General features: G+C 36.9%; 1 protein-coding gene across 2 annotated transcripts in view; it reads right to left on the reverse strand.

Moving 5' to 3' along the window:
- Positions 1–3,941: 3,941 nt before the first annotated feature.
- The window catches only part of BIVM (basic, immunoglobulin-like variable motif containing), a 74,895-nt gene continuing 65,359 nt past the window's right edge, over positions 3,942–13,477 (reverse strand). For both annotated transcript variants that reach the window (XM_053916434.1, XM_053916432.1), the window contains 7 exons: positions 12,163–12,404; positions 11,697–11,816; positions 11,330–11,543; positions 9,279–9,423; positions 6,322–6,524; positions 5,152–5,234; positions 3,942–4,603 (listed from right to left, as the gene is read on the reverse strand). In XM_053916434.1, the coding sequence (XP_053772409.1) occupies positions 4,019–4,603; positions 5,152–5,234; positions 6,322–6,524; positions 9,279–9,423; positions 11,330–11,543; positions 11,697–11,816; positions 12,163–12,404 (1,592 nt within the window). In that variant the 3' untranslated portion in view covers positions 3,942–4,018. The remainder of the gene's footprint in view (positions 4,604–5,151; positions 5,235–6,321; positions 6,525–9,278; positions 9,424–11,329; positions 11,544–11,696; positions 11,817–12,162; positions 12,405–13,477) is intronic.

A 13,477-nucleotide genomic window follows, 5' to 3' on the forward strand; every position in this document is an offset into this window, starting at 1 on the left:
CAAAAACTTTTATTGTGGCAAAATATACATAACTTAAGAACTTCATAATTTTAACCATTTTAAGTGTACAACTCAGTGGAATTTAGTATATTCACAATGTTATGTTCACCACTATCTCCAGAACTTTCTCATCATACCAAACAAAAGTTCTACCCATCAGGCAGTAACAACATTCCTTTCTCCTCTCCCCCTCAACCCTGGTAACCTCCATTCTGCTTTTTGTTTATATGAATTTACCTGTTCTCCACCTTATTTATATGGAATTATATTAGTCCTTTTGTGTCTGGCTCATTTCACTTAGCATAATGATATCAAGGATAACCCATATTGTATTAGCCTATGTCAGGATTTCATTTTATGGAATAACATTATCCATTTGTATGTGCATACCACTTTTTGTTTATCTATTCATCTGTTGATGGACACTTGGTTTACCTTCAGTCATTGTGAATAATGCTGCTATGAACATTTGTGTACACTCATTGCTCGATTTCTTAAGAGGCAGAGTCTCTAAATCAATCATCTAAAGCAGCAATTTTCAACCTCTTTCATCCTGTGGCATACATAAATCAAATACTAAATTTTTGCAGCTTACCAAAAAATATATTTTTGCCAATCTGACAAAAAATAGGTATGATTTTGATTCATTCACACCAGACGGCTATAGTTGTATTGGCTGTATAGTTGATTTGACAACCTAAGAGAAAAAAGGCCAGTGCCCCTAGTCAGGTATCGCATGTCTTAAAAATTCTGGTCGCACACTGGTTGAAAATTGGTAATCTAAACTGACATGATGACAGTAATAATTTCAATTATATTGCACTGTTTAAAAAGTAGAGAAACTTCTGCCTCAATTTTTGTGTAGTTTATAACTGTTTATTCTGAGAATTAGAAAAGCAAATTTTAAACATAGGTGCAGGCATGCACGCATACTCGAAGGCATGAGAGCTGCTGAGACAGACATAAATTCCATAGTGATTATTGGTGTAAAGAGGCTGAGAAGCCAAAGAGAGGACAACATGAAAGGATGTCAACTGGGAAGACAAAAGAGTAGTGTTTGCAGCTGGCAAGGCAGCCAGGAATTGGGGGGTCCAAGATCCCAGAGACAGAAAAATAAGCCTGACATGTCACTCAAGATATTTGCTCTGTAAGATGCTTAGGGAAAAAATGCTTATTTTCCAAGCATAAAATAGGTGACAGTAAAGTAAAGCTCAAAAGAAGAGAAACACTTGGCTGTCAGTTGGTACCCTGCAAAACTACTTTTTAGTAAATGGGGGTGGGGGACTAGAAGATGGAGTCTTACAAAGACTGCTAACCAGGCTTGAATTCACTCAGTGCTGCTCAGAGTGAGGTGTTCTCCTCTGCTGCCTGCCAGAATACCTTCTTGAACCCTCTCAAGTGGAAGATCCAGAAAATCTACAAGTTTTAATACACAATGTCCAGCATTCTGTCAAAATCTATGAGTTATATCAAGAAAGAGATAACGGAAACCAACAGGTAAACCAGATATTGGAGTTAACACAGACTTCAAAGTAATTGTGACTACCCTGACTGGTGTGGCTGTTGGCTGGGCATTGGCCCGCAAACCGAAGGGTCACAGGTTGATTCCCTGTCAGTAAACATGCCTGGGTTATGGGTTCAGTCCCCAGTTAGTGCACATATGATAGGCAACCAATCTATGTTTCTCTTTCTCACCCTCTTCCCCCTCTCTAAAAAAAAAAAAAAAAAATTTAAACTAATGGTGATTAAAATGTTCAAAAATTGCTGACAAGAATTACATCAGACAACTAGAATCTTTAAAAATGAGTCAAATATAGTAAGTGAAATTAAGTGCTCAATAGATGAGCTCTTTAACAGCAAATGTAGAGATAGCTAAAGAAAATGTTAATGAGCTGAAAGGTAATTTTATAAAAACTATATACAATAACCAGAATCCTAAATAAGTTTATACCTATTTGCTTTGAATGAGGATAAATTTGCTTTGCTACTGTTGGTTTTAAACAGGCAATTTATTTTAGAGGTAAAGCAGCACCTTGAATTTCAAGTTAGAAGATTTAGGTTTAGGCCACATTTCCTACTAGATGAGTGAATTTGGTAAAGGTGGTTAATATCTCAACTAATTTCTTCCATTGTAAAAGGATATACCTTGGTTACAGGGTTAAATGAAAAAAAAGATATATCATTAAACTGTTCTATAAATACTGTACATATGGCATAATGTACTAACAATCCTGTATATCGCTTTTTCCCTTTTCCTGGGTACATGGCCCAGGTAGAAATGACATTTTTGAGTATTTCTAGTATATTATGAAGAATATGCTCAGTTCAGGTCAAGAGAATGGAAGCAAAAGTGATTTTTCTAGTCACCTTTAACATAAGACATTCTGCTTGCCCTGAACTTTGGTTCTTTCCTCTTCCAGCATGTAGAAATGCAGATGTTAAGTGACCCACTATGGACCACTTAAGCAAGACAGCTGCTTAAGTAACGGCTGAACCTCAGACTTGACTAACTCATGGTACACACCTGCATTACCAGCTCAGATGGGCCAGACTGTTAAATAAGAGATAAATAATGTTCCAGGTTATTCAGGCCACTGCATATGAACATCTCTTTGTTACAGCAATTTAGCCTTCATGCCAGCTATTACAGCAAAAAACAAATGTAAATTACTGATCAAAGGCAACAAAATTAATTTATTTAGCAAAATTACTGTTATACTACCTATTAACACATATGCAGAAAACTCAATTATAAGTAGTTTTGAGAAATGAGAATAACATAAAAGTTAATTTCACCCTCACCCCCTAGTGTTCTGCTTCAAATACCTAGAGAAAAAAAGCATTAAGAAAAGATTTGAGTTTATTTATGTGGAAGTTACTGTTGACATTAGGAAGCTGCTAGAGAAGACTGACAGAAGCAAAAGACGTATTTCAAATCAGAAAGAAATCATGAACAAAGAGAAACAGCAGTTGTAGTCCTCATTATTTGGAGAATTGGGCTGAAAAGTAAATATAAACGAGAGCCTATAGAAGCATCCAGAAGTCACTCAAAGATTGTTGAAAGGTATTTTTTTTTGTATTTGGTTCCAGTATTTGAAGACTGAGGGAAGGAAATCAAGAAAGGTGGAAATACCAAAATGCCAAAAGGACACAGATGGGAAGAAAGAACCCAAAGGCCAAAGAACCCAAACTCAAAGTAATTGGTAATACTATCTTCAGAGTGTTCTTAACTCTAAGTAAGCATTCACAACTTTGGGAGTTGTTATTGTTGAGAGATCTCAGCAGGAGGAATCACAAACTAACCTTGGCTGGGCTGCTCTGTTAACAATAATCCACCTCTGGAAGCCACTCCCTAAAGTTAATGCACCTACACCGGTTCAACTACAGCCATGAGCCCTATACACGTTTTCAAAGAAGTCGGCTTGGGACCACCAAAGTATTTTAAAAGCAGAACATTATGGTACAGAGGTTCCTGTACAGTTAATGCTTACAGGTGGAATCATGCACCCCATTTACATTTCCTAATCACAGCAGACATACTTTTTAAATACGCTGCAGCAGTGAGGTTTCCTCCTGCTATCCTTGTAAGTGGACCCTGAGTGAAAATGGGAAGCAGTGGGGGACAAGTTTATGCAGCTGGGCATAACTGCTACTCTGTTGTGAAATGAGAAATAAGGTTATTTTTCTCCTCATCGAGGTTGTAAAGTCAGAGGGATCTGTATTGAGAGTACCGATCAATATAAATCCTTTTTCCTTTTGTTTAATGTTGTCAGAAAGCATCAGACTTTGTACATTTTACAATAACAGGAGTATGAACAAAGCCTGTGAGTACAAGGAAGTATTCAATGAGACAGAAAACACTAAAACAATGTAACACATTGAAAATAAATACATATCGAATTAAGCATCCATATTTTTAAAAACCACACACTAAATTCAAAGACTGTGCACATATATTTAATTTTATTATTTCCTCACAACGAATTTATTACAAAGTGTTAGAGAATACACATTTAAACTAGGTTTTTTTCTTTCTTCTTGTGCTTCCCAGCTTCCCCTTCCTCCCAAATACAGATCTGGCAGTCACCAGAATTGGTTTTGCTTTCCCTCTGTCATCGTCACTAGAGCTGCTGCTCATAGTGGCATCTCCATCCCTTACAGGATCAGGTTTCACTGTATTCTGCAAATTTGAAGAGCTAATTTTTGCCTCTCCAGCTGCTTTTCCCTGCTGCATATTCATTAAAGATAAACACTCAGCATCCTCACCTGAGGATGCATCAGATGATTGCGAGAGGTAGGCTTCCCCCAAAAACCCACCACATTTACTCTCTCCTTTAGAATCTGAAAGCTTCGTTCTTTTCAGGCTTGATGACTCTTTCCATTTACTTGCTATGCTTCTCTTCTGGGTCGTAACTTTTGCTTTATCAGGGAACTCAAATTCTTTCTCCATGGCAACAGAAACTACTTCTCTTTGACTGGCTTCTTCTCTTTCTTTCCTCAGCATACATGTCACAGCTCTGTTAAGTCTCTGGCTCTTAATACCCTTAGCATCTTGTTTCTCCTGTTGAGCTAATCTAAAGAAAGAATCAATTCGGAGCTGGGTCTAAAAAAATAAAATAAAAAATAAATAAATTAGACAAGTAAAGTTTCTAAAGCAAATCTGAGAGTTCCACCTTGTTTACTAGTATTAAATGCCTATTTCAGAGAACACTAATTCATTCTCTCTCAAAAGCCAGTTCTCTCCCAAATGAATCAATAACAGTAAATTTTAGTGTCTAGATCATACTTAATACAGTATGATTCCTCCATAGACTTAAAGAACATTAAGACATTAATTATGAGAATTGCTTTGTACTGGACACTTCCTAGACTTGTTAAGAAATAAAAATAGCTCTAAAAGGATAAAATATCTAATTAAAACCACCTCAGTGTTCAATCCATTATTACACGTTTTTTTTCAAAATCAGAATGAATCAAAAGGACACCAAAGTCCAGCCCCTAAGGGTGACATTAGAAAACGAAGACAAAGTCCAATTTTTCTTTTATTGTTTTCTTCTGTTCTCATTAAATCATTTAAAAATGTATGTTACACACCCTACAATAAAAAAGTAACTCTTTATCCTGAACTAGGAAAAGAGCTGCCATGATTACCTGCTGGGCATTCATTTGCTTTAATACCGGAAACAGAGACTCATCCGTCTTTGTCCTATTCCAGCCAAAATACCGCTGACAAAATATGCAGGCAGTTAAGACATACATATTTCTAAAGATATTTAAACAAGTGATAAATAAAAAGATCCAAAAAATCATCCTTGATTCCTTTCCACATTATCTCCAAGATTTTCATATTTATAAAGATTAAAAGTGGTAAAAGTGGGAGTAACAAAACAAATTACTCCAATATAATCATCTGATACTAGTTCTTTGCAATGTCCTCTAAGATAAAACATATCCAACTCTCATTTTAGGACATCAAACACTTGTGACTATGAAAAAAAGTTAACCTAGAATAAAAACAAGTATCATACATATTTCTTTGAATGAAAAAAAATTGTAATTAGATTAATTCTACTGCAAACTTTAGAAAATCTGATCAAATGATTACTTAAGTATTTAGAGAGGAATATAAGTAATAAAAAAAACCTAATTCTCCTTCCATTCTTTCAGAATACTTAAGTACATGGTTATATCTATGAATGCTATACTACTTATTTCAAATAAAGATCCTCTTTAAAACTAAGGATATTATTTACAATAGCTAAAATATGGAACTAACCAAGTGTCCAAATGTGGTATATACATAAACAGAATAATATTCAGCCTTCAAAAAAAAAGAAGAAATTCTGATACTTGCTACAATGTAGACGAACCTTGAGTATATTGTGCTCAGTGAAGTAAGCCAGATACAAAAGAACAATGCTGTATGTTTCCACTTATATGAGGTACTTGAAATAGTCAAAATCATAAAGACAGAATATAGAATCGTAATGGCCAGGGACTGGGCCAAGGGGAATGGGAGTTATTGTTTAATGGGTATAGAGTTTCTGGTTTACAAGATGAAAAGAGTTATGGGGATGGATGGTGCTAATGGTTGTACAACAACATGAATGTCTTAATACCACTGAATTATACACTTAAAATGGTTAAGAATATGAATGTAAGTTTTATGTGCATTTTACCATTAAAAAAAACTGAGGAAAAAGGAACTAAAAGGAATGTCTTAGGCAAATGGAATATTAAGAAAATCCAAGTTCATGTTCCATAAGTTTTAAATCAAAACACATATTTGGCTTAACATTCCTATGATTTAAGTAAAAGGATATTCTCTAATTTTGTCAAGATCAGGTTTCCCCCATAGAAATGATCCTCTGGAGTCATCCACCACAGGTTTAAGGTAAGCATCTGCAACAGCCGTGTTAGGAAAGCCAAGTGGGAGTTGCAGTTTCCGTAACTTTTTTTTCACTTTAGTGTCATAAGGATTAGGTCTTATCTTCTTATTTTTCTGAGCTTCATGCCACCACTCTCTATAAGGCAAAAGAAACAAGTCTTTATAAAGCAGTAACATTACACTAGATGTACTACTACAGATAAAGACCTAAACTTAAAGTTAGGAGAGAGAAACTCAATTCCTAATTTCAAAACAAATCCTATGACCTACATAATACAAATGTTATCCTATTTAATGCTATTAACCATAATATATAATGATGGCAAACACTGATTAAATATAACTCTGTGCTTGGCACTCTGTTAACTGTTCTACACACCAATCATTACATGCACAGGCGTATCATTGTCCTCACCTCACAGACAAGGAAATTGAACTCAAACAGAGGTCACTTACTCAGGATTTCACAGCTGAGGTGGTACAGTCAGACCCTGATAATCTCACTCCAGAGCCCATACTCATAAAAAGTCTCAGCTTCTTCAGGTCTGTTTCTCAGAGGTAGAATGGAGGAAATATACCTATGTGTATTATTTACCTTGAGTTAGCTACAATAATGAACCCAAGAATATTTAATAAAATGTAAAAATGCCAAGAACATGTTCAATTTTAAAAATGCAGAACATAATTCTACATGGAATATGATCCCAATTTTGGAAAAATGTATAAAGTCGAGAAAAAGAAAAACTAAAGATATTTAAGCAACATTATTTCACTGTGTGCTAGGCAATGCTCTAAGCAAAAATACAGCTGATCATTTTTTTCTTTATATTTTATTCATTTTTCAATTTTCCATTATGAACATCAGTTACTATGGAAAGTTAAAGATAGCCACACATTCTTTGACTCTTCTCCCTTCAGGAAGCTGAGGGAGAAGAGTCCCCTTCACTTGAGCCAGGCAGACTCTGTGGCTGAAGAAGTGACACTCTTCCAGGCCCTCAGCAACTAGTTTCCACAACCTGTCCCTTGGGTGATTTGCCTTGGAAGCAGCCAACATGCTCTAAGGAAGACTCAGCTTATACAGAGGTCCCAAAAGAGAGGGTCCTAGGCCAACGGTCCAGTTTTGCATGAGGTTTTAGGTGACGGCACCACTTGCCAGCCATGTGTATAAGCCATCTCAAGTGAACCCTCTAGTCCAGGTAAGCTGTCCCCTAATATACATGGAACAGAGACAACACACCTAGACATGGCCTGACTAGACTGTGGATTCATGAGCAAAATCAATGACAGTTGCTGTTTGAAGGTGGTTTATAATGTGGCAACAGATAAACAGAGAATTTATACAATTTGAAAAAATGAATGGCATAATAGTTAAAACATAAATATAACCTTCACCAATCTATACATTCAACAGAACCTAAAAAACCCCTACATCACTTCTCCTGCTTCACATACTTATCGGTATTAGCAACTCAAGAACTGCTGGCTCAGCCAGTTTCACTTCACTGGGGCAGGAGTGCCACCTAGCTCTAAAAAAGGCTAACTACAGACTTCAGTGTAGGATCAAAATGCAAAAAGGATAAAAAGATCTTTCATCATTAGTTTTACAGTACTGTTTTCAACAGTGCATTGAGAAGATACTACTATTTCTCCCCTTCTCTGAATTTCATCTCTGAAGCATTCATCATAATTTTCAGTGAGGAAGATCAGCACAACATGCTGTGAGCTCATCAAACAAAAAGGATCACCCCTCTTTTTTTTAATGTCACTAATTTATATTTTATTGTTTTTGTAGTTTTGCATATATGTTAGATTTGTTGTCATTTTTTAAAAAATTTTATTGTTATTCAATTACAGTTGTCTGCATTTTCTCCCCATCCCTCCACCCCACCCCATCCAAACCCACCTCCCTCCCTTGTTCCTACCTTCCCCCTGGATTTTGTCCTTGTGTCCTTTATAGTAGTTCCTGTAAACTCCTCTCCCCACTGTCTCCTCCCCACTCCCCTCTGGCTATTGTTAGATTGTTCTTAACTTCAATGTCTCTGGTTATATTTTGTTTGCTTTTTTCTTTGGGAGCACCCCTCTTTAATGCCAGAGGGCCAGGCACTTAATGCAAAGAAAGAACACGTCATCTGCCATCAGCTAAATTTAAGAGGAATACAATAGGGAGTTGGCAGCACCAATGATAAAATTAAAAAATTTGTACCCTGTCCTGATTTGTAGCTGTTTTGGGACTTATCTGGGATTTGGGACCAATATTTTCAGATCTCATTTTCCTCCAAGAAAATCCAAAATTTTCTGTGGAATCTCCCCAAACTTAAATGTTGGTAGTCAATCAAAACTAAATAAGAGCACACTGTAAGCCAAACAAAGTACACCTGGGCTGAATGCAGCCTGCAGGCCCCGAAAAGCTCTACATTTATTTATCTATTTTTCAATCCTCAGCCAATATGTTTATTGATTTTAGAGAGAGAGAAGAAGGAAAAGGAGAGAGAAACAGAAACATCAGTGTGAGAGAGAAACATCGACCGGTTGCTTCCTGTACGTTCCCCGATTAGGTATCAAACCCACAACCTAGGTACGGTCCTGACCAGGAATTGAACCTTTTTGGTGTGTGGGACAACGCTCCAACAAACTGAGCCACCCAGCCAGGGCAAAGCTCTACTTTAAATGGGGTGTGACTTGCTAAAGTCTGGTTAGGAGGAGAAAGCAGAGAAGAACACAAGGCAACATTCTCAATTCTACAGCTCTTCTTTTGCTCCTCTTGTTCTTTACCTTTGCATTCATCCTAACCCTCCTGATCCATTTACTGCATAGGCTGCCCCTAACTGTCAATGAAGAGCTGGAAGACCACAGGCAGAAACTGGATTAAAGAAATTAAAAAAGAACTTACGAGAAATTTAGGAGTGGTTCCAGGCCCTGTCCAGGGAATTCATTGAGAATTTCCATAGCTGTAACACAACCTACAGTTGGTACTCCTTCTGTGTAATCACTCCCAAGCAAATAGGCCAAAATTATTAATTTATTCCGGTCTAATCCTATAAGAGTAAAAATTATTGTATGTTGTTAAATTTTTAATTTTACTTTAGAAATATAACATTTGTAAACATTTTATTATATGAACAATATATATGTATACACATTCTCATCCAACAGCCAAAGACATCTCTTATTTACATTTGAAATAGATTTTTTTATTGGCATTCTGTTAGGAATTTTAAAGTTTCATCCATCTTCACAGCTTTTAATAACATCTATTAAATACCATCTATATTCTGACCCAGAAAGTTAGCTTTCTAGCTAGATTTCTCCTCTAAACCACAGTCACACCTACTCAACAATCACCTTAACATCTCCTCTTGGATATGTAATGGGCATCTCAGATGTAACAGATCCAAACCTGGATCTTCCTATCTCTTTTACTCCAACTGCTCCTTCCCTTGATTCCCTCATCTCATTAATAGTGAGTCCATTCTATCAATTGCTCAGGACAAAAGAGTCACCCTTGACTGTTTGCCTTCTCTTAAATCACACACCTAATCCACCCAGAAATACTTTCTATAGCATGGCAGGCCCTACTTGGTTTTGGTGTCTTCCTTCCTATCTGATATATACTCTTGCTATTTTCCTCCTCATTCACTCACATTGGCCTTTCTTTCTTAGTTTGCTCAAACAGTCACAATGAAGTACCCAGACTGAGTGGCTTAAACAACAGGAATTTATTTCCTCACAGTTCTTGGGGTTAGAAGTTTTAAGGCACAGGTGGCATACATAAGGCCCACAGGCTGAATCCGGCACTCCACCTTGTTTTATCTGGCCTAGCACCTTGTTTCTACTAGGTGGCAGCACCAAGCTCCTTGCCCCTAGTTAAGGAGTAGTTACATTTATACGGTCCTAAAATTACATTTGGCCCTTTGAAGGCAACTGCGAGGCTGATGTGGTTGGTCCCTGATGAAAATTAGTTTGACATCCCTGTTTTAAAGTATTGGATGGGCTAGTTTCTTCTGAAGGTCTCTCTCCTTTACTTGTAAATGGCTGTCTTCTCCATGTGTCTTCCCTTTTCCCTCTATATCCCAATCTCCTCTTCCTCCTATAAGGACACCAGTCAGACTGTATTAGGGTCCACACTAATGACTTCATTTAATAATTACCTCTTTAAACACTATGTCCCCAAATACAGCCACATTCTGAGGTACTTGGGGGGTTAGGACTACAATCTATGAATTTTGAGGGGACAAAATTCAATACAAAACCACCTCTTGCTTCCCTAGAACACACCAACCAAACTTCTGCTCGAGGGCCTTTGCACATACTCATTCTCAAGAGACAATAGCTGTAACAGTGGCTTCTGCTTCCCTTTAGACCCCAGCCCAAAAGTTACCTATTAGTAAAGCCTTTCCCAACCAAAACTCTACATAAAAAGTACATATACTTCATGTAACTCTCTCTTTCACTGCTTTATTTTTCTGTATGGCACATGCCACTAACTGCATAATTATGATTTATGTTTTTTTATTATCTGTTTCTATTAGACTGTTTTATTTTTCTGCTGTTTCTCCATCGCCAAGAACAACTGGCATGCTTGTTGGATAAATGGGAGAATGAAAGACTGCCAGAAACACCAGTATAGGATCATGAGGTTCATGATTCCAGCAGGAGAGACTCCCACCTGCCTCCCATTTGGTTCACTCTTGAGATATCAGGTAACCAAAGTCTAACCAGGTCAGATGATTAAATTGCAGGAAACATCTAAACATATCAGGATTTCAATTTCTTCATTCCAATTTAAAATCCTGTTCCTCTAATAAGCAAAAGATCACTTATATGAAAATTTATATAGACATATCATTTCCATTAATACATCAAGTTAGCTCCTCTGGAAGAAAAAATCAATACAAATTCTGAAGGTAAAATTCAGAAAGTAATCATACTCTGAAGTCTTACCTAACTGGTTGTGAAAGTCCACATATTGGTAATATTCTACAAACTTGTTTTTATTAAAAAAGTTTTTATAGACATGCCGTGCTCCAAACAACCAAATATCACTATCGTCAGTGATTGTTCCAGAAGTTTGATCCGTCAGATCCAGAATGGCACACTGAGCCTCTGCTTCCATGGGAGCCTCAATGTAAGGAATTCCAAACAGGCGAAGAAGTTCCTAAAGAATTACAGATAAACAGTGACCACCACCTGGCCTTGACCCAGAAATGGCAGGTATTAAACATTTCATTTAATACCTTCCCTCAGGGAATCTGGCTGAGTAAAAATATCAGTAGGTGTTATTAAAAGAGGCCCAAGTTGGTACACCTACCTGGCTTTCCAAAAACATCTGTCCTGTAACAGTAGCAGCAATCCGTTCTTGCTGCTGTTTTTTAGCTTTCAATGAATTCTGTTCTGTTAAAAGATTGCTCTCCAGAGTCTCCAGCTCTGCCTACAAAATAATTTCATTTGTAGATCATTATACTAATAATCCAATTAAATTCATTTGTTACAAAAGCCTGCATCTAGTTTGACTGAAATTACCAATAAACTTTTCCCCTTATGAAGTTTTTCACTTGGATATTTGATCAAGTCTAATATCTTTAGAGTTCCTTCACTAAATCACAGGGAAAGTGGAGACTTTCCCAAACAACCTACATAAAAAAGGCACCATCAGCAAGAACAAAAAGATGCATGCAAATAGCTAATAAATATTCAACCAGTAGCTCCTTAAAACTCAAAAGCTACTTAGCATGGCTTCCTTAGCAATAAGTTAAAGCACAAAGTAACATTATTACCAAATTAATATCTTGCCATTCATTGAGCAAATCGTCTGCATCTTTTTCAGCTTCTTCATGTGGCTCAATACCCAAGAGCTCATTTCCAGAGTTGTCTCCTAGGAAGCCCTCAGAGGCACCACTGTATTCTTCTTTCTTAGGTCCTATCTGTTCCTCTTCACCTTGTGCAGAGGGAGGCTTGGAAGCTTCTGCTAACTCTGTTTGAGGTTCATCATCTACACTCTCCACTTCAATGAAACTTCCTGTACCAAAATAATAAAGTCTGTTTATCTACAACTGAAACATCAAATTTATCCTGACATCACCTATAGTTTTCCAAGTTATTCTGAAAAATTGTTTACCCTAAAGAGGAAAGACCTAAATGTAGTAGAAAACATATGACAGTAGCATATTACTATTAAATAAGTTTAAAAATAAAAGTCTAAAACTTCAAAATAAGCCTCTTTTAAAAGAACAATGCTTTTCCTTTTTTTTAAAGATTTTATTTATTTATTTTTAGAGAGGGGAGGGGAGGAAGAAAGAGAGGGAGAGAAACATCAATGTGTGGTTGTCTCTCACACACCCCCTACTGGGAACCTGGCCTGCAACCCAGGCATGTGCCCTTGACTGGGAATGGAACTGGTGACCCTTTGGTTCACAGGCCAGAACTCAATACACTTGAGCCACACCAGCCAGGGCAAAATAAGCCTTTCAATTAAATTAACTGGCACTGTCTTTCAAATTAGGAACCAAGCGTTCAAAGATTTGCATATTAACTTTATACAAATACGTTGTTTAAATTAACTATTACTGTTGTAAAATTCAAAAAGGAGAATTACTGGGATATGTAAACAATCACGGAGGTTGTAAAAGAAGTTTTTGTGCAATTTCACTATGAATGTAGCAAAGAATAAAGCTGTGACTTAGAGGGAAAAAATCCTGGATAAGTACTCAAGAGAAAACAGCTCTTCATCATCCAGTTTCTTTCCCTCTTCTCTTGTCTTTTCTTTTAAAAACTGTGTTGATTCCCTTCCTTCCCTTCAGGCATAGGGGGTTGGGTCTCAGAACACAATCAGGATGGAGGGGGCTGAGGCTCTCAGGGCCTGCAGCCTCGGGTGAGGAGAAAGCCTAAGCCAAGTAGGAGGCCAGTCAGATCAGGAGATGGTTACAAATAAAGAGAGAATAAGCAATATGTACATGTATTGAAGATAATGAAAGCAAAAGTTCTCACCATTAAAAAGGAAAGTTACAAAAAAGGTGGAGGCTGAAATGAAGTCTGGGATGTTGGACTGGAAGTGCAGATATCAGTGTGAATTTGTGGATTTTAATATATAGA

The sequence above is a fragment of the Desmodus rotundus genome, chromosome 13 (genome assembly GCF_022682495.2).
Source record: "Desmodus rotundus isolate HL8 chromosome 13, HLdesRot8A.1, whole genome shotgun sequence".
Classification (NCBI taxonomy): Eukaryota; Metazoa; Chordata; class Mammalia; order Chiroptera; family Phyllostomidae; genus Desmodus; species Desmodus rotundus.